We start from the raw sequence: 22,321 nt of genomic DNA on the forward strand, positions 1-22,321 counted from the left end.
AAGCAGAAAAACAATCTATAGCTGAATTTTACCTGAAAACAAACGCTTTTAAGATCAGTGAACTGTATGACATGTTCGATTGCTTTCCTCTTTTGTGTCAATTATACAGCAAAAACATGAAACTGGATATCATAGATTTTTTTAAGAATCCATTTACAGTTTATAAAGACGAAATTGACCAGTTACAAACAGAAGGAGCACAAGGAAAATACTGTGCACTTGCACTCTGTGTAATGTTTAACAATTCTTTAAAAGAAGAATGGCTCTCAGAAGATGTGGATTTCAATATCAAAACAATCATTAAGAACACATATGAAGCCTGTAAAGTGGTTGAAGGGACGTCGCGATTGGTTCTACGTGATGAGCTGGATTCTCTCATTCATACATTTATTAAAAAAGATGGTAATATTTACCGAACTATTCATGACAGACTGTTTGACTTCCTTGCATTTTACTTTGGCAAGACAATGATTAACTGTTTAATAAAAAATGTGACTAGCCGTTTCATTCGTGAAAGATTTTTATTTGAAAAAAATACTTTAAGTGAAGAGTTTACGATTTTTATACCAGAACGTTATAGGGAAATGTATATAAATAGAATGTTAGATGACTGGTCAAGGGGGAAATTAGTAGATGTCTTCTGCAATATCAATATGGATAATCAACGTTTCAGAGAGTTATTCTTTGTATATTTAACAGTCATAGAATTATCTAAACAGAAACACTTAGCCAGTTCATATAACGCACAAAACAAGAGCACTCCTCTGATACAGTGTAGTTTTATAGGAGACTTTTGTCTAGTTGAATGGTGTTTGCATCATTGTATCAGTAACGTAAACCATTGTCGTACTGATGATAGAGTTTCAGCTCTGTTTATGGCTTGTCAAAATGGCCATACCGATGTAGTTAGGATTTTACTTGAAAATAATGCAGACTTTACCATGCGTAGAAATACAGGAGAATCACCCCTATATGTTGCCTGTCATCAGGGTCATACCGAAATAGTTAGGATGTTGATAGACAATAAGGCAGACATCAATGTGTGTAAATATACCGGATCATCACCTCTGTACGTTGCTTGTGACCAAGGTCATATTGGTATAGTTCAGATGTTAATTATTAATAATGCAGACACTAAAAAGTGTAGTCAAGGAGGTATATCCCCTTTGTATGCAGCATGTTGGGAAGGACATACTGAAGTAGTCAAGATGTTAATAATCAACGGAGCAGACCCCAATATGTGTAGTGATACTGGAGTATCGCCTCTGTATGTTGCCTGTCTTCAAGGACATTCTCAAATAGTTGAAATGTTAATAGATAATGAAGCAGACATCACCAAATGCAATAATGAAGGAGTCTCACCTCTAGATATTGCATGTCAGAAAGGACAAAATAAAATACTTCAGATATTTATAAAAAGCAATGCATATATAAATAAGTGTAGATATACTGGAAGGTCACCTCTATTTATTGAGTGTGCCCAAGGACATAGTGAAATAGTTCAAATACTAATAAACAATAAGGTTGACAATAGTGGTAATGATAAAGACGTATCACCTCTGTTTATTGCATGTCAGAAAGGATATACAAAAGTGGTTGAAATTTTACTAAACCATACTAAGGCAGACATTAATAAGTGCATTTATACCGGAGAAACACCACTGTTCATTGCCTGCGAGAAAGGACATGCTGAGGTAGCTAAGTTATTAATAAAAAATAAAGCAGATATTAATAAGTTCAATGAGATAGAAGTATCTCCTGTTTACATTGCTTGTCAAAATGGACACACTGAAGTAGTTTTGATTCTAATTGAAAATAAGGCACTTGTAAATAAGTGTAGATATACTGGGGAATCACCTCTTTTCATTGCCTGTGAGAGGGGACATATTGAAGTAGTTCCTGTACTAATAAACAATAATGCAAACATTAATGAGCACAATCATAATAGAGCATCACCTGTTAGCATTGCTTGCCAAAATGGATACGATGAAATAGTTCAATTGTTGGTTAACAAAAAGGCGAACATTAATACGTGTAGAGTTTCTGGAGCATCCCCATTATATATTGCTTGTCAAGAAGGACACACTAAGATAGTTCATATGTTATTACAGAATCAAGCAGATATTGAAAAATGTAGAGATACTGGAGAATCACCACTATTCATTAACTGTCACAACGGTCATACCGAGGTAGTTAGTATGTTGACCAACATAATGGCGAACACTAATAAATGTAATAATGAGAACATTTCACCGTTGTACATTGCTTGCCAAAATGGGCATTCGAAAGTCGTTAAGTTATTAATTGACCATAACGCGGATATCAACATATGTAAGAATACAGGAGAATCCCCCTTGTACGTTGCTTGTGCAGAAGGACATACTGAAGTCGTCCAGATGTTAGTAAGCAATAAAGCAGAAGTTAACAAGTGCCTTAAAACAGGAGAATTTCCTATGTTGATAGCTTGCTATAATGGTCACATAGACATCGTTGAACTGTTAATAACAAATGAAGCTGATCGTTCCCTAACATGGAAAGGACTGACACTACTAGCTTTCGCAAAAAGAAAAAATCATACCTGTATTGAACAGTTATTATTGGGACCGAAATACTAATCTATATGGACAATCCTATTGTAAAAAGAGTTTGTATATAAGTAATAAATCGTTAAGAGATATTGCTAACTAATAGTATAACTTTTTGATGTTGATTGGAAACCAATTATATCCTAATAAAATTCTTAGTTTGAGGACGCGTTTCTAGTCGTTATCAAGAGAAGCCATGATTCCAAACTAACTCTGAGCAAAATAAGGTCCATTTAAGATCGAAAACGAATCCTTTTTTCTTTGCCAGAACAAATTCCACCTAAATTTATAGGATGACAGAATGTCCAGCCTCCGACAGTCCACTAGGTGGACTCTACCCGTATGGACTGATTGACAGCATTATATATAAATATCATGTCATACTTATTTACAAAATATTCATTGCATACAGATTCAAAGACTTTTTCAGGCGGAATTAACGCAGAATGTCTATGCAGACTATCTAAAATAAAAATACAAATTCTTTATCCGCAAGAGTTTATTCTTCCTCATTTTTGCGTAAAACCCCATTGACTTCTGTTACAACAAACTATACTTCATTTGAACGTGCATCTTGAAATCAGAGGGGAATGACACTTCACGACAATATGCGTTGCATCATTTAATTTTATTTACCATTTAATCTTTTAAGAAGGGTTATCGTTTTCTTCTAAATGTATGTATCACATGCTTAATTGTGCATTCAATTTATGTATGATATCTTTGTCAGTTTTGGATTAAAATGAAACAAATATTGTTGGACTATAAATAGTTCATCTTAGAAAAAGTTCAAATACATTTATTTAATTAATAAGTTATTGGAGAAACATGTCGATAGATCGAAAAATATGAGATTTTATGTAGTGTTCTGGAAAATTAATACAACTTTTATATATTGTACATTTAATAACGTGCAGATCTAGGAAAATACATTAGGTACATTAGACAAAAATAATAGCGAACAAAAAGTCACATGCGGAAAATGAAGATTGAGTACAAAAGCACGATACGGAACACAAACAAAACACCGAAGCTGACACAGGTTTTTCTGAAGGATATGCAATTCAACCGCGCTCGTATTCCTACGGGCAAATTAAACTTACACCTGAACTTATAAGCCAGGATCAAGAAAACGAGGACCACTTTGCGACTTCAACGGATGCACACGAAAGTTTTTTTTTATGCTCTACCAAGTCATGGTAACGAGTGTGACATTTCAGTAACTATGACCTTACTTTGCCGTTATGATCTTCTTCATGTTTCTAAATCCGGTTAAGATAAATCGATTGATATTTCAGAAAGGGGAAAAGGGAAATTTGGTCTAGTTTTCAGAATATTTAGATTGATACTTTGATAGTAGTTTGTGTGCTTAGAAAACATCTGATGAGTTCCGTTTTTTTCATCTTAAGATTGTTTTACTGTAAGTTGTATTGTTACACCAAAGTAACATGGTAGAGGTACCATAGAGCTTTTCAAACAAACATGTTTGAACATTCTGTATATGCATATATCAAGTCAGTTGCATGAAAGACAGTATATATCATTGGTTTTCTGTAAATGATTTAAGAATAAATCATGTTGCTGCTTTTCTCTTCTAAACTGCTTAACATATGGTGAATCAATGTTCCCTTTAAGCTCATGAAACAGTAGTTTTGTTTTCTCCTAATTGGATTTCATGGACCTCTCCTGTCCGGCAGTGATCATCTTGCTTAATTTAGACGTCTGGTTGGCTATGTTTGAAGTTTAAATACACATCCACAATTGATTGGAATTATGAAGTTTTTATCTGATGCCTGGTGTTAAGAAAAGTCATTCAATCTATGCTCTTCAAAGAATCACCCTTCATTAACTTTAGCATGTATCCGTATATACGTATTCCCTATTGCAAGTCAAAATAGCTGCCCCTTTCTCCAAAAATACCCTCATTTTCCAGCGGAAATAAAATGTCTCAGCGGCCATCTCGGTCGAATCACTTTGAAAAATCTACAAACGGCATTAAATTGCCTGAAATGTTGTCACTGAACGTCAAGCAAATTCACTTTCAATTATTTAGTCAACTTGTGTGTGTTAACGATAAATATAGAATGAAATAGATATGAAACTGTCGCCATTGCTATCATAATATTGATGATCTATCAGCATTATGTAGTCTTGGTAAAAGTGTCCTAAAAAATAAAAAAAGATTGAACAGATATGTCGAATTATTAGATGTCCTTGAAAGAATCAAGCCTATAATGTATTTTACTAAAACTAAATTTGGGTTTAGATTGTTTGGCAATTATGATAATATCCATTTGGTTTTAACAATTCTTTTTTATGAATATTTAGAAAAAAGTTGGTGTTGATTACAGTGGTAATTGTTTCTTTTCGTTTAAATTCCACTAAATTCATCAAACCGATACAGTGCACATCAAAACTGAGAAAACACCAAATGCACAAAGTACTGATCTGAGAGTATAAACAGTTACTGAAAGCTGAGTCAGAGCTAATACAAATGTAACAACTTATGAAAATAATAAGTATAGAAGAATTTACTATTTGTCAGAACACACAACAGTCTATATATTTAGTGTAAAGACGTGATTAAAAAGTCAGAGAAAAACATAATCTTGTGTAAAGCCAAATAGTGGTATCGACTGAAAAGAAGGACGGTAAATGTATAAAAATTATAGATGTGTAAAGCAATCCAACAAATCAATACCAATAAAAAAACAATATTCAAATATAAACTACAAAATCAGATCTATAACAAAAATATTTTTATCTTCAGGAGCGATAAGTTTACCCGGGTCGTATCTTGATTTACAGGTTTTCTTAACAACATCGATCACTGTAAAAGTTCAGATATCCTATTCTATTTGTGTTAATTAGTTTGTCAGGTATGTCCGTTCGAATCATACTCAAACATACAAACCATTGGCATTGTCGCTATATTAAACTAATGTCTACTATGAGCGACTTTCGCAGTATAACAGCAATAAAAGACTTTCAGTGACTGACATTCTAACACACTTAACCGTCCAATGTCAGATTATTGTTTATTAAATTGCAACTAAGGCTTCCCTTGGTTGCCCTTCGAGTTTCCTGTCGATTATGTTGTGTTCCGAAATAAAATAATTAGGAATGTATTCATGAATACTCCAATAGTTCAAACGTTGAAAACACAACATAAAGTATTTTATAAGAATATTTGGAGTCCAAATTGAATATGGAAGTTCTTCGGATATCCACAGTATAGTTGATTTCAAAAAGTAAGAGCAGATTAACTTGTCAATATTTCCAGCTTTCTTAACCTCTTCTATTACAAAAAGCTCAAGTAAAGCATAGCAAACAAACTGTGTATGATTCCAAGAATGAATCAATATTTTTTCAGCTTGAGAGAAAGAAAGTCTCCATTCGAGGGGATTATCTCCCAATGGATCCGATTTGCTATCTACAGGATCTAGCAAAATACGTTTTGAAGGATTTTGACGGATTTCTTCTATTAAGATTTCAGCAGGCCAGTTCGAGGATCTCGATTTTGTGAAAATGAACTGGCAATTCCTGTTCATTTGTCACATTTCATAACTTTTGAATTTTTGAAATACTAAGGCATTTCTACCTTAGGAATAGATAACCTTAGCTGTATTTGGAAAAAAAACTTTTAGGGAGTTAAGTCCTCAATGCTCTTCAACTTCGTACTTTATTTGGCCTTTTACACTTATTTGGATTCGAGAGTCACTGATGAGTCTTTTGTAGAGGAAACGCGCGTCTTGCGTAAATACAAGTTTTTTTCATAATATCTATGATGATTTTATTTATACAAAGCAAAGGCAAAGTCTATCGAATGATCTAATATAGTTAACCAGGGTGTTTTGATTCTTTTTGTATTATTTTGATAAAATTTCCGTGAAAAGTCATTTAAATTGAATGCAGCATGAGGAGAACATTTAATAAGTTTGCTTTCGCCAAGAATATAGAAATTAATGAATTCTTAAGAGATCTTCCTGTTGAACAGAACAATACAACTTTTTAATAAAACGCACAAGTGAGAAGTGAAGAGAGGACCAGATTTGTTTTTTAATATAAAAGTACAACAAAATATTCAATAAAAGGGACATTAATTTTGGAAAGATTCATACTTTTACATTGATCCATTGGTAATAGTTACACGTCACTACAAATAACAACTACTTTTCGATGAGTCAAGGTAATTAAATTGTGAGTGTTTTTTTTATTTACATAAAAGATAGGTATCTTTTCAGGGAACACATACAAACCTGGTTTATTTATATGAAGGCTTCTAATTAAATTATTACAATTTGAATAATTTAGTATGTCCATTATCAATGAACTAGTATACATTTTTGTTTAGGGGCAAGCTTAACCACGCCTCCGGGTGCGGGAGTTTCTCGCTGATTGAAGACCCATCGGTGGCCTTCGGCTTTTGTCTGCTCATTGGTCGGGTTGTTGTCCCTTTGACACATTCCCCATTTCCATTCTCGAATGAACGATTTTAAAAAGGTTGATACGTTACGTCATGAATTGGAATCCTGTAAAAATTAACATGAATTAGCATACAATTCATTTGTTAAATGACTTGTAACTTCTACAACTGCCTGCAGAAACAACCCATTTCTTATTTTACAAATATCCCCTATGAAAACAATACCACGTTCAAACGAAAAAAATTGCGAATTATAAATCATTCATCTGTATACTGATACTTCAACCACCTTTATGACACAATTTAAGCGGTAAGCGCTAATGATGTATTCTTGCTTCTTGATTCCATCACAACACGCATGCACTTTTATCTAATGCACACTTGTGTTCATTTTCTTTCCCAATAAAACATAATAACAATGAAAGGAAAAGGTTTGATAAAAATTGAAATAAGATAAAGATTCTTATAGACCTGTACATTATGAAGTTGCTTATTTGAACTAAGCAAACTAAGTCGCAATATTTATATGCTTATAAGGCATGTAAGGGGTCTGGATAGGGTTTCCAAAAAAGATGATAATGCCTTTTATAAGAGACACACCAACTCTATTATTGTATTAGTTGTTGTAATTTGGATTGCAAAACACTTTTTAAAAAGTAGTTGAAAGGAGTAAAAAGTCCCTTGTTCCAAACGTATCATTTTTTCAAACATTCAAAGAAAACGACTCTGATGTTCAGATTTTTAATCATGAATAATTTGGAATTGACTAATCCCATACTTACTCTTATATTATGATCAAGCTTGCAGATGAAGTTGGCTATTTATTTTCGGTAATTTTGTGATATTGCTCTTCAACGGTTTCGGTACTTATACATCCTCTGATTTCAAATGTTTTGCTTTGAGCGTTCCTGATGAAGGTAAATCCAGAAAAGCGCCTCGGACGCATGAAGTTATTAAACGTGTTGTTTTCAATTAATAACATTAAAAACATGAGGAGTTGTAGGATCAACCGGACAAATCACATAACATTTATAACGAGGCGCAAAATCGTCATCTATGTTAGGCTTAATAAGTTGAAACCATGATTTCATTATAATTTCTACATTTATCAAAGATAATTTCACAAATACTATTAATATTACACCGGTTGCGCATTTTGATAATTCAAACCTAACAAACTTATGAAAGAGCTGGTCGTACCAAACAAAGGACCTTACTTATAGATAAATGCTGAAATGAAATAAGAATTTTGCATTTGGATATAATATAAATTTTTCACGATTTCAAATATCTAAAAAAATGTATTTTATAAATTATTTTAATGTCAAAATCTTTGATAATTCAAACATCTTAAGGGGCCTTAATTGTAGGCCGAGTGGTCTAAGTAGTTACTTCTGTTATCACTAGCCAGTCAACCAAGACTCCAATCTTAATTGACAAGGGTTGTCAGTTTTCTCAGGTTTGGAAGGTCGGTGGTGTTCTCTGGGCTCTCCGGCTTCCTCCTCCTCCACCAAAAACAAAAAACAAAAACAAACTGACCGTCAATCATGTTCAATCAATTGATTTATCAAATATCTTTATTTGGTACAATATTCTGATCAACCAACCAATGTTGTTTGATTATAGCATTACCGTAAGAATAGCATGAATAGAGAAGCAAATAATAAAAATAATGGCAATTTGCAATGAACTAATTAATAAATACTGATGTTTTATAAAATAGAGCGTTGCCCCATAATAGTAGTCTTTTTCTTTCTTAGATTTGTCAGTTTCTTGTCCTTTTGTTAGTTCGAGACTAAATTTAACTAAACATAGATAATATGATAACATTACTGAGTGAACTATTACATGTAAATGAGACCAAAATGTTTCACAAGCTTGAACTTTTTCTTTCCAATATGATATTCAAGAAATGGGTATTTCTTTATTTTATTCCTTAACTCGATCTTGATATGAATACCATTTACGGAAGGCTCAATACAAAAAATATATGATAAAAGAGATGATTATTTTATTTCCTATCGTTAATTATTTTTTTTTAGGAGGTCTCTTGTCACCATCTTATGGTGTTTATATACCCCAACTTGTACGATTCGCTCGTGTATGCAACAACATATTATATTTTAGCGAAAGACGTTTATGTATTACTGAAAACATATTACAACAGGGTTTTCGATATCACAAACTAGTCAAAATATTTATCATCGGTACAAGGACATCATTCTTGAATATAACTCAACATGTAGACATCTTTTACGTTCTGGTATTTCACATCCAATCTTTTATGGTACTATTCTTTACAAAGCACAAACATGTCAGTATTCAAATCAAAAGCTAACAATATCTTTGAACAGACCATTTTTTGAAGGTATATAGTTACGATACTGTTGTTAGATCAATAAAGATTGTATATTTGGGCTATAATATTGATTCACTTAAAGGGTCTTTGCATCGGAAATACACATATTTAGTCTAATACCTATATTGGCATGACAAGGGTTATGTCCTTCTCCTATATTTTATGATGGTATAATACCAAACCCCTAATAGGAAGGATTGTGCTTGATATTCATATGATGAAGACATAATCTTTCAATCAGTTAAATTGAGGTTTGGAGCTGACATTTCAGTAACTGCTAGTAGTCCTTTGTTTATTTATGTATAATTGTCATTTTTTAAAGCTGCCTATTCTGACATTGGACTCTGACTGGTTAAACGTTTGTTTTTCTACATTGGCTAGAGGTATAGGCGGCGGGTTGAGATACCAAAAAACATGTTCAACCCCGCCACATATTTACGCCTTTAGAAGTCAGGAGCCTCTGGCCTTAGTTAGTCTTGTATGATTTTTAATTTTAGTTTCTTGTGTATAATTTGGAGTTTAATATGACGTCCATTATCGCTGAACTAGTAAAATATTTATTTAGGTACAAACTGAAGGACTCCTCCGTGTGTGGGAGTTTCTCGCTGCATTGAAGACCTATTGGTGGCCTTAGACTGTTGCCTGCTCTTTAGTTGGGTTGTTGTCTCTTTGATACATTCCCCATTTCCATTCTCAATTTAAGTTGAATTGAAAATATTTATGATTCAAATATCTTAAGGGGCCTTGGTGGTCAAGGTTTCTAACTTGTTCTTACTGTAATCACTAGCCAGTCAACCAATACTCCATTCTTATTTGACTTAGGTTGGCAGGTTTCCTATCGAAGGTCGGTGGTTTTCTTCGGGCACTCCGGCTTCCCTCAACAACAACAAAAAAACACAAAAAAAAAAAAAAAAATTGACCGCCTCGAAATAGCATAATAATGTTCAATCAATCAACTAATCAAATATCATTATTTGCTACAATATTCTTATCAACCAACTTTGTTTGATTATAACATTTACCGTAAGAATAGAGAAGCAAATAGCAAAAAAATATATGATAATTTGCATTCAACTAGTCTAATAAATACTGATGTTTTATGATATAGAGCATTGCCCCATGTTAGTAGTCTTTTTTTTTTGCTTTGTTTTGTCATTTTTGCTTGTCCTTTAGATATTTCGAGATAAAAAAAAATTCTAATGAAAAGTAATTTATGTTGAACAACAATGACTGATAAGATGTTATTTGGGATTAAAAGTTGACATTTAAAAAACAAACAATTTGGAAGTATCTATTTCTTTACTATATGTAACAGCTGAGTGTTGCATGTTTATGGCACGCAACTAAAGTAACATTATATTTTGTTTTTATTTCATATGGTTATTTTCAGAAGAACAGTATCCAGTTATTCAGCATGTTTATGTTTACAATTTTTGCTGTTTTATGTAGAACAGGAATGACAAAAGGTTCAAAGGACGTAGATATAAGGGGTAAGCACAAACTAAGACTCTTGTATTATAATGCTATTCTTAAAATACCTAACACACCGATAATATGTATATTGCACGTGTAGGATTGTATTTACACTAGGTTTCAATGAAGCAAAGATAGAGTAGTTAAAATATCATGATACCTTTCAAATTTATATCTCATTTTGATGCCTTTTTTGTATATTTTTTTTAGCAGTTCAGTTTTTCTGTTGATCGTTATTATCCCCATATATTTGATGTGCTTCCCTAGGTTTTGGTTTGTGACCCTGATTTGTTTCAGTTATGACTATTGAACAGCATTATAGTACTATTGCCTTGGTTTTTGAGCAAAATGACAAATTAGTTAGCTTGCTTAAACACTTTAATGAACCCAAAAATCACCAATTCAATCCGAATAGCACAATTTTATTTGACATTGGATATACCGAATATTTTATGATCCCTTTATCGCAAACAGCAATAGGTGGAATACCACCAAATCATGGTACGTCAAATCCGGTTGTATACGAAAATAGGTCGAAAAAATTTTTGAATTTGACAGTTGTAGGTAATTAATTCTATATTTTATTGCAATAAAACATTTCTGTGTCATAAACTTATGTATTGTGTATTTCAAAGCCCCATTATTTTTTATTTTATTTTGGGGTTTCTATAGAACATTATGTAAGCTTGAGGTTACATGGTTACTTAATCTTGTACACAGGTTAAATAAGGGGATACATTTGATTGGTTAACTTCCAGTGATGGTTATTTTCTTGTTTATAATGAAATGTAATGTAATTTTTTTTTCTATACTACTGGACAGGATAAAACTTCACTCATGCCAAGTACATTGTATTTCTTTATTTGAAACAAAGATAAATTCTACACATTTTTTTGAAAAGCGCAAATTTAACAAGGACTTACAGGGGAAAATCAATGGTGGTATTACACCAATAGATATCACGATTTTTGTCAACAGATTATCAAAAACCATTATCATAACAGTACACAATGTATCCTACAATCAGTTATCATACGGGGACAACACATATTATAAATGTGATTCCAATAACGATTCCAAATAAACAAAACATGAAGACTTTTCATATAATTATTGTTTAAAATATCTAACTTATTGCATATTCTATAGTTGTACGGAGCGACAACGAGTTAGAGGAAGACGATAAAGGAGTAGACAAAATAATGAATACTCTGCAAGGTAAGCTACGTTTAGTTTGCTAACTATTCTCTATATTGATCTCCAAATAGAGTTTTATTCCCTATCGTTTGCATACTGCTATACAAAAGATGAACATTTTGCTACACATTATGGCCAGTTATCAAATAATCTGTCCCAAAAACAACTATTTAGACTTTCTGTATTTCAAAATTCATTTCTAACAGGGATATATTTTTTATTATAAATTTTACACGTTGCATTTGAGTATCATAATTCATTAATAGTATGGGGAAGTCAACGAGTACTCGAGTATCGCTCGGTGGTACCGAGTATCGATTACCAAAATGATACTGACAGACAGACAGACAAACAAACAGATACTTTATTTCTAAAAACTAAATACAAACTTACAGAGAAACATACAATATAAATACAAATACAATAGTTGAGGTGAACAGTACAATATTCTAAAAGTACAAAATAATGGTGGCATACATGTTTAGTAACATGAACTCGACTAATCAGTATCATGTTATAATTTTGTTGCTTCTTAAAGCTTACATCAAAAAACAGTTTAATTGAGAGCGTCTCCCGGGAATTCAATATAAATCAAAATGAATAAAATTTAAAATACGATTCGAATTTGGGCGTTAAGCTGTCATATAAAATTCCTCCAAACATAAGTAGGCTATGAACAACAACACTTTTACAAGTCTTACACTTTAAACTTATCGAGTCTTAATCATTGCACCTACCCTCTTACCATCAGAGCATATATTCTCACCTAACAAAGTTAAGAAATCGCCTCGTCTCCGAAAACATTTAAAAAATAGTACGGCAGCTTTGTGAAAAATTGCGCACATCCTGCTACAAGCATGAAATTTGACATAGACCTTACTCAACTATAACTCTTTTATTTCAAATAGGGAGGCATTTGAAAAAAATGTCTCACTTCCGGTAAAATCCAAAATGGCGGACATCATACTTGAATCAGCCCAATATCAGAGGCTAGTGTGTGAAAAGGTGTTTTTATCATGCTGCTATAATAATATTTGGTACAAACCTTTGTTATGTACTACTTTTGGATATAGATTAGATGTCTTTGAAAACCCTACTTCCGGTAAAATCCAACATGGCGGACATTGTACTAAAATAAGTGCACAAAACTATAGTTAATATTTAAATACAAAATAAACACTTAAATATACAAAATTTCGATCTCATTTTACTCAAAAAAGTAGCACATGAAGGTATATTTTTTATGACATATTTGATGTAATCAGGTAAAATATAGTATATATGAAATTTTTTATCAAAATGTAAATACGGGATCAAAACTGTATCGTATGCCCTTAAGACATAGCAAATAAATTTCTTAAAATTCGAAAAAATTTCGTTCTGAAAAATTAAGTGGTAATGTAAACAAGTATGTTCAATTGAACCATGGTATAACAAACGTTGAATTCTTCACAAAATACTATCATAAACTATAATGAATTGCCTGTGTGCAGATACTTAAATTTCAACAGCTCGTATCTTAAAAAAAAAAAAAAGATTACCCCCTGTTTTATTTAATTTTCAATTTTGTTTTACAAGCAGAATTCAAATGTAAAATTAAAAATGAAATCTGTGCAGTAGTTAATTACGCAAACTTTGCCTTAATAAAATTATGTGCAGTAGTTAATTACGTAAACCTCGCTTGAATAACATTTCCTTGAAGATTGTTACCTTAATTCCTACACAAACATAACAAATTTATCATTTTGAGAACTGATTCTTTCGGATTACTCAAAGCTACTTTGGGCGTCCAAGCATAGGTTTCTTCATACTGATTTAAAAGATATATATATATATATATTTGTCTAAAATAAGAGAGATAACTTCCGGTTTAGAAAATGTCACTTCCGGTCTCACATAATAACTTTATTTACACTGATTCCAACAATATATGGTCTCTTTATAGCTTTGCCTGTAATAAGGGAGATATAAGTTCTTCCTTTTTGTGAAATTCACATCCTGTTAATAACAAATAGAAGTTATTAACGACCTTGACATGCTATGCAGCCATTGCTAGGTCGGTACTTCCTGTCTCAAATGATAGGTTTATGTATGCATATTTAAATAAGAATAATAATTTCTAGGTACTTTTCCATGAAATAAAAGCAAAAATAGCTGCCTCTGGTTTACCCAAGGTAACTTCCGGTTGATATTTTTTAACCAACAGTTTACAAAAGACCGAATGGTTTTATCATTTGCCAAGTCGTAGTAATAATCAATTAGCCTTGAATTGATTCTTTCAGGTCCACTAACTTTTATAATATGTCAGTGGATTGTTTCAGACCAAATGTGTCATATCTTAATCAGAATTAGGAAAACATTTTGCACTTGTTCATTAATACATGTAATATATATCTTTAAATTTGACAGAGGAGATCAAGGAACAGGGATTTTTTAAAATTTAACCTTGACCTTTGACCTTGACATTTTTCTTCCTCTTTGTACCTAGCACCTCAAATCAACAGACCCGAGGTCTTTATCACTTATGGTCTACCAGTTATTATAAGTTATATGGTTCGCTACTGACCCCCTATGGATCCATAGAGGGTTAGTAAAATCAATAGGGGGTGAGGTTGGAGGCCGAGTCCCCTATGGATTTTATTCACGCTCTATGGATCCGTAGGGGGTCAGTAGTTAATCGTATAACGAATTTATCGCACGCTAGACTTTTTCTGCTGCGTTTTGTTGAAAAAAACCAATGAAACACGACAACATTAACAGATGACGTCACTATTAACGCGTAATGAACCTCTATGAAATTTACTAACCCCCTACGGTCTCATAGGGTGTCACCATGTGACGGCGTTAAACCAATCACAACGTAAAATGTACCCGCGATGCGATAAAAATGTATATCACTTATTTCATATGAATATGGGCAAATAACTCTAATATGGAGTCTTCTAATCGCTTCCGTCAAATTGGACAAAAAATCCTGGGGATATAGCGAGCAATTTGATAAAATGAATATGTCACGTTTTACGGTTACTCGGAGATGTCGGAACAAAGAAAACAGTGTTTTTATTCGGAGAAAGCTCTTACAATAAAAAGATTTTGACTTAACAGGGTCATTCTTAAACGTGCAATAACTGTTCGCTATTATATGAAAAAAATCTAGGCAAGATCTTGGAAAACCGCCAAAAAAAGCATGTAACAAATTTGGTGGATGTAGATAAAAATAATCAACACAAATACAATGGGTCAGGAAAGTGGAAAGACCTAATAAAAAAAACCCAGAAACTTGCTGCGTTCGAAATACTTTTGCTTGATTTACTTGATGATGACCGTCAAAAACCAGAACAATGAAGGTCAGGTACACTGTATGTATAATTTCATGAAAAGCAAGTGTTATAAAAACGTAAATTGGAACCATTATTTTTGTAAGTTAATTTAGTTAACAATGGAAAAAAACGTGTTTGACATTTTGATATTGACACAGAAGAACAAGTGGTCAGTATGCTGGAGTTTCTTATCGACAACATATTTGTTGAGTTTGGAGGTAGACTTTTCCAACAAATTGTCGGCATTCCTATGGAAACAAACTGTGCGCCTCTTCTTGCCGACCTCTTCTTATTTTCATATGAATCGGAGTTCCTCCAGACACTTGTAAAAAACAAGAGAATCAAAGAAGCCAGATTATTTAATTTCCCTCTCAGATATATTGATGATGTTCTTTCCATAAACAATCCGAACTTTTCTGATTGGGTTCCATTAATATATCCCCCAGAACTAGAGATTAAAGAAACAACAGACACGGCTTCCTCCGCCTCATTTTTAGACTTATATCTCGAATTCGACTTACACAGTCATCTCAGTACCAGAATCTATGACAAACGAGACGATTTTAATTTTGAAATAATAAATTTCCCCCACCTTAGTAGCAATATACCAACTTCACCTGCATATGGGATATATATTTCCCAACTTATTCGATATTCAAGAGCTTGCAGCTCCTACTCAGACTTTGTAATACGTCATCAGTGTCTGAGTAGAAAGTTGATGAAACAGGGGTATGTCAAAGAACGTCTCGTTCTTTTTCTAAAAAAGTTCATCGGAAGGTACCAAGACCTTGTTGATAAATATTCCGTATCAACTTCTCAAATAATACACGATGGTCTTGATGTATAGATTCTTCTTACTGATGTTGTTTATCATCTTAACAACGTGTTTTATAGTTCTTTCATTTGTCTTTGTCTTTTACTGTTGAATGGTTTCATGTGATATCCGTTTCACGTGGCTCGGTACTTATACATCTCGTCAATGTGTTTGTATTGGCTTTCATTTTTTTGTGGTTTGTTTTATATTTGCGACTTTTTGTATTTCTTTTGTTCTTATAACGTGACTCTGTACTTTAAAAGATCCCGTCAGTATGATATTGTTCTATTATATGTCATTATGATATATTTCTATTATGAATTACAATAAACGTTGAACCACAAACGTCAAAATCATTCAATCGCGCAGTGGTATTAACTATTTTTGGATTCTTATAAATTCTATATATAACTTTTGGACTAGTTTAAATCTCGGTCTATTTCTTAAATTTATTCTTACATACTTTTGATTTTTTAACCCTGTATGCTAACATTCCCATGAAAATTTTAAAATTGTTTGTACGCACATTGAACGACAAATTTATGTGACGTATAAAATTTTCTGACGTCAGACACTCAATAAATGTGTTCGTAGATAGTAGATGTTTTTGTGTTCTGTTAAATTGTTCCTTTTAAAATTGTTAAACGATGATGACTGATGTACCCATATTTTGACTATTATATTTATTGTGTCTGTTTATTTAACGCATCAATGTAAAAATATCGGAAATTGATGAGACTGTCATTAAAGTGAGAGGGTTAGCGCTATAGAACCAGGTTTAATCCACCATTTTCTACATTTGAAAATGCCTGTACCAAGTCAGGAATATGACAGTTTTTGTCCATTCGTTTTTGATGCGTTTTGTTATTTGAATTTGCCATGTGATTATGGACTTTCCCAATTGATCTTCCTCTAAGTTCAGTATTTTTGTGATTTTACTTTTTTGATACAGAACATTTCAAATTGTCATTTGAGTTCAATATTTTGTCATTTCACTGTTTTAAATGATAGTTATTTGTACCATTAAAGATGTCTGTATATATGAAAGACCCGATAAAACTGTACAACAACTACTAAAGGATACAAATGCCATTATACGAAGTAAGTAGAATGCAAATTTGATTGAAAAACATCAGGTTCACGAAATATTATTCGAAATGAAACAATTTCATATATTGAGGGCATATGATAGTTAGAGAGGGGGGATGCCATCGCTAACACTATATACTATTTTTCGTCACGTCAGACTGCGACTTATCGGAAAGAGTAGAAATTTTCGAGTGATTTTAGTCATTCGCTTAAAAACGAGTACATGAACTTTTATTTTCAAAATGACAAATTTCTTTATACATTGTAATGTATGAAGAACATTTGAGTTAATTTTTATTGACAAAGGCACCGATAACTGTCTTTGAAATCATTCACATATGCCATTTTTCACAAATAACATGAAATTAAAGCAATATCCAAGGCTTGATACACAAGTTAAGAGCATACCTTTGTAAAACAAATATTCGAAATCGTTTAACAAAAAGCAGCATGTGTTTATTTATTGAAGAAAACAATGAAGTATTTCTAGATCTGTTCTAAGGATGAAAACGTTCAAAAGACCGAAATTTAAAGTAAATGTCTACAATTTCGACCCCATTAATCTCTAAAGTTAGCTCAAAAATATGTATTTTATTTTTTACATATTTCATTTTTTTTTTCGTAAAACAGCTTTTTATGCAAATTTTGAAAACAAATCACCTGACAGGTACAATATGGCCTTAATACGAACAAATAATGATGTTTATTAAAATGGTAGCAAATCACAAACAAAATAGTGTGATAATTATAGATAATAAACTGACAATTTGTAAAAAGTAAAGACTACAGGTTTCTTATATCACAATCATTAATATTTGTATTTAATGAACATGCAATGTAAATATGTAATTATTTGGTTTTCTATGCGTTCTCATTTTAATTTTGAGACAACCTGGTTGCTAACGCCTTTATAACATAAATTGGTACATAACATCAAATGAGTGAGATAATCTGATATATTTTTCAGCTTTTTTTTTACCTGGATATTACTGTTTTTACTTACAACTATTGACAAAAATGATATATATAACGAATTCAGTATTGTTCGTTTAATAACTGATGATATGTTTGTAGATATTGAAATTTATAAAGAGGTCGTCAAAAGGAACAAAATATTAAAAAAGGAAATCAAGTGGATAATTGAAGGTATGTAATTTTTCTTTAATGAGTAAAACATATTTATTTACAATGTTAAACAGACTCATATTGCATAACAGTTATTTGTTAATTTTTGATTCAATCTCACACTCTTATATATGACATGACGTAGTCCATCTATCAACTAATGTTCATAAGACATATTTAAGAAATCATGCATTTAAGAGGCTGTCCAAGTAAATATCGGGCAAATCCTATGATATGGGTGGCACAACATAATTTTTTTCCCACTGAATTTTTGGTTGCAATGCAATGTTTATATCATACAAAGGATATATATGTCAAAGATATTTTTGAATCAACAGTGGATGGCTCAGAAAATGATTTTAAAGTTCACTAACAATGCAACAAAATTTTGTACAAAATGAAGAGTTATCTCCCCTTTTCAATGAATTTTCAGTGCTTTCTATGCATTTTTTTTCTCTTTATGTGTTGCAGTAAATATAAAAACACAATTTAACTTTGAGAAGGGATGAATTTGTGATATGAAATAGATGAAAAAATTTTGAAAAAAAAATATGCCATGTGCCATCCACTGCCTGGTTTTTCCATGGACACCCTCTTAAGTTTGTTTAAAGAATCATTTATAAGGATATTTTCAAAGAGTGTGAAACCATCTCATTCTTCAGCCCACTGTATGAATATTCTCGTATCATTACAGCTTTTTGCCACCATAGGCTGTTCCCCCGTATCGACAAACCTGAAGATCATAAACGTCATTTTTTGAATATGAATTAAATATATTAGCAGAGGTTTTGATTTTATCAACTTATCTAGTATATTTAATGACTCTACCGTTCAAAACTTTATACCTCCCTATTTTGATAATATAGAACCACCTACAATTTCATACACATACAAAAAAACAAGCAGAAGTTTAATTTTTAATTATACGTCGGTTACATTAGACGTGAATATCGATAGTAATACTCCCTTAACTTGACACTGTGAATCGTCTAGGTTTAGATATGTTCCCTATGGCCATGGTATTACAGGGGACCTCAATATCGTCAAGGACAGAGAGGTTAAACACTTTTTGTAAAAAAGGACCAAAATATCGTCCTCCATCTAAAATAGATTGGAAAGAATGTCGTCAAGTCACCAAAGATGCTCTTTCCTCGTTTTGTAAAAAATGGTGTAAACGGGAAAAATCTGATAAAAAATCTCTCGATTCTTATTTAAATAAATGTATGAATATGGTAGATAAGAGAATATCACATTTTGAAAATAATTTAGAAGTAAATAATAGAGTACATAATACACCTATTTCCAGAATAAGAAATAAACGTCAAATACTTTCAAAGTGGTTTGTGTTTGTACCAGCCGACAAAGCAGCCAACAATGTGGTGGTAGTATGCCGTAAATACAACACGGACGTTCTTAAGAATGAAATTTTAAATTCATCTACATTCAAGTCCATCCGCTTCACAGAGAGTCATATAGTAAACAAGCATATCACAACCACATCAAAGCTTAAGGCTTCTTCTGAACATTTGAAGGTCCCTAGTATGTATTGTCTACCTAAACTACACAAAAAAACATTTAAATATCGTTTCATCTCGGCCTCTAGTAAGTGTTCTACAACTGTCAGTGCTCGTAACTAGTTCATTAACTACTATTAAAGAGCTTACTAGTATCATAAACTATTGTAATAAAATATATGAACATAGTGGTCTAAACCATTTTTGGAGTGTAACAAATTCTTTGGATGTTTTAGATAAATTACGGGCTTTTGATGGTCCGTTTGATTCTGTTAATAGTTTTGATTTTTCTACTCTTTATACTACACTTCCACACTATCTTATTAAAGAAAAGTTTTCCTTTTTAATTAAATGGTCGTTTGGTAAAGCTGAATGTAGATATATTTGCTGCAACTCATTTAAAGCCTTCTTCTCTAATGAGAAAGATAAATATGCTAGATATACTTACTGGAGGTGTGATGAGATGATTGAAGCTGTTAACTTTCTCCTTGATAATATTTATGTACGTTTCGGCAACAAAGTTTATCGACATGTTGTAGATATCCCCATGGGCACTTATTGTGCCCCTTTAATAGCAGACTTGTTTTGTACTGTTACGAATCACAGTTTATGACTAAACTCAGTAAATATTGCATTTATAGGAATTGCATTTAATTGATAAATTCAACAACACTTACCGTTATCTTGATGATATTTTTTCGTTAGATAATCAAGAATTTTCTCAATATACTGCTGAAATTTACCCCAAGGAACTTACTTTAAATAAATCAAATTTATTCGGTAATAACTGTCCTTTCCTGGATTTAGATATTTCGGTTTTAAATGGGAAACTCCACACTAAAATTTACGACAAAAGAGACGATTTTTCGTTCCCTATTGTTAATTTTTCATTTTTAGATGGTGATGTTCCTGTGGCACCATATTACGGTGTTTATATTTCACAACTTGTTTGCTATGCCCGTGTCTGTTGTGACGTGTTTGATTTTAACGAACACAACCTATGTATTACTGGTAAATTATTAAACATCTAAAAAAGAAGATGTGGTATGATTGCCAATGAGACAACTATCCACAAAAGACCAAAATGACACAGACATTTTAAAACAACTATAGGTCACCGTACGGCCTTCAACAATGAGCAAAGCCCATGCCGCATAGTCAGCTATAAAAGGCCCGATGAGACAATGTAAAAAAATTCAAACGAGAAAACTAACGGCCTTATTTATGTAAAAAAAGAATGAATGAAAAACAAATATGCAACACATAAATGTGATTAGCGACATACCATTTGCTTTTAACCTCTCAAATGCACCAAAAGAAGCCAAACATACCTTACTGGCACCAATACCCCAACAGCAAAAACAATAATTTAACTTTTTTTAATTTAAAAAAAAATCAACAACGATAGCAATATTAAAAAGCAAGACTTAACTTTACTGTCATCACTATAGAATCAAAAGGACATAGAGAAGTTTCGAGAATAACCGATCTCCTGAAACAGGACATAACCCGTGAGTAAATGTATTTGCAAATAATTCTGATATAATTTGCATATCTATAAATACTTGATTTGGATTGGTCAATTAGAATTTACACTTTCGCAATCTATTCATGTGCGATACGCAAGCTTGCAGTGACCACAGGATTTTGAGCAAATTGAGATTAAAAAAAACAAATGCATACACACACATGTGGAAACAAGCGTATCATTTAATAAAATAAAACAGAATAAACGTACATACTGTACATTCTCATATATATTTGGTATTAGACTCTATAAATTAGGAAACTTAATGAAACACACCGTCATCATGTTCATATTAAATTGATACTATTTTTCAAATGCGAGTTTGAAATTAACGCTATTGAGTCTAATATTTAAATGTTCAAACGGGTTTGTGCTCAGTTATGTTATTTTGCCACAATCAAATACGTATTTCTATCCCGCTCTCAAGTTTGAATTTTGATAGCATCACTTTCATTATTTTGGTTTCATGTTTCTTTGTATATAGACACTTGAGGACGCCTCCAGACGCGGGTATTTATTGCTGCATTAAATACCTATTGGTGACATACTGCTGTTGTCTGTTCTATACATATGGTCGGGTTGTTGTCTCTTTGACACATTTCCAATTTCCATTCTCAATTTTAATAACCAATAACTTTAACTTGAAAACTTTACTTTTTGTCTTCATAAGAACTGGTGTATTTGAAGATCGAACATTTCATTTCTATGATAAAAAGTTTGAATTTGTCCAATGACTCTTGTAGTTTTATAAGCGTTAACAGTTATGATCCATGAACACATTGTTCCCTTATTTCACAATTACATATCAATATCATATTATCATCAGACACAATTAAAAAAAAAGATAATTAACAAAATACAGAAATACCAGTGAAATATAAATGTATCTAA

The 22,321-nt window shown here is 32.1% G+C and overlaps 1 protein-coding gene across 1 annotated transcript; it reads left to right on the plus strand.

Moving 5' to 3' along the window:
- Window positions 1-1,010: 1,010 nt before the first annotated feature.
- On the plus strand, window positions 1,011-21,421 carry LOC143048864 (uncharacterized). Its single transcript, XM_076222733.1, has 6 exons — window positions 1,011-1,256; window positions 10,761-10,860; window positions 11,993-12,061; window positions 17,204-17,275; window positions 18,338-18,409; window positions 21,354-21,421. Exons 1-6 carry the CDS (start codon window positions 1,011-1,013, stop codon window positions 21,419-21,421), a joined length of 627 nt encoding a protein of 208 aa, XP_076078848.1.
- Window positions 21,422-22,321: the final 900 nt, after the last annotated feature.

Source organism: Mytilus galloprovincialis, chromosome 10 (assembly GCF_965363235.1).
Source record: "Mytilus galloprovincialis chromosome 10, xbMytGall1.hap1.1, whole genome shotgun sequence".
In the NCBI taxonomy this organism is placed as follows: Eukaryota; Metazoa; Mollusca; class Bivalvia; order Mytilida; family Mytilidae; genus Mytilus; species Mytilus galloprovincialis.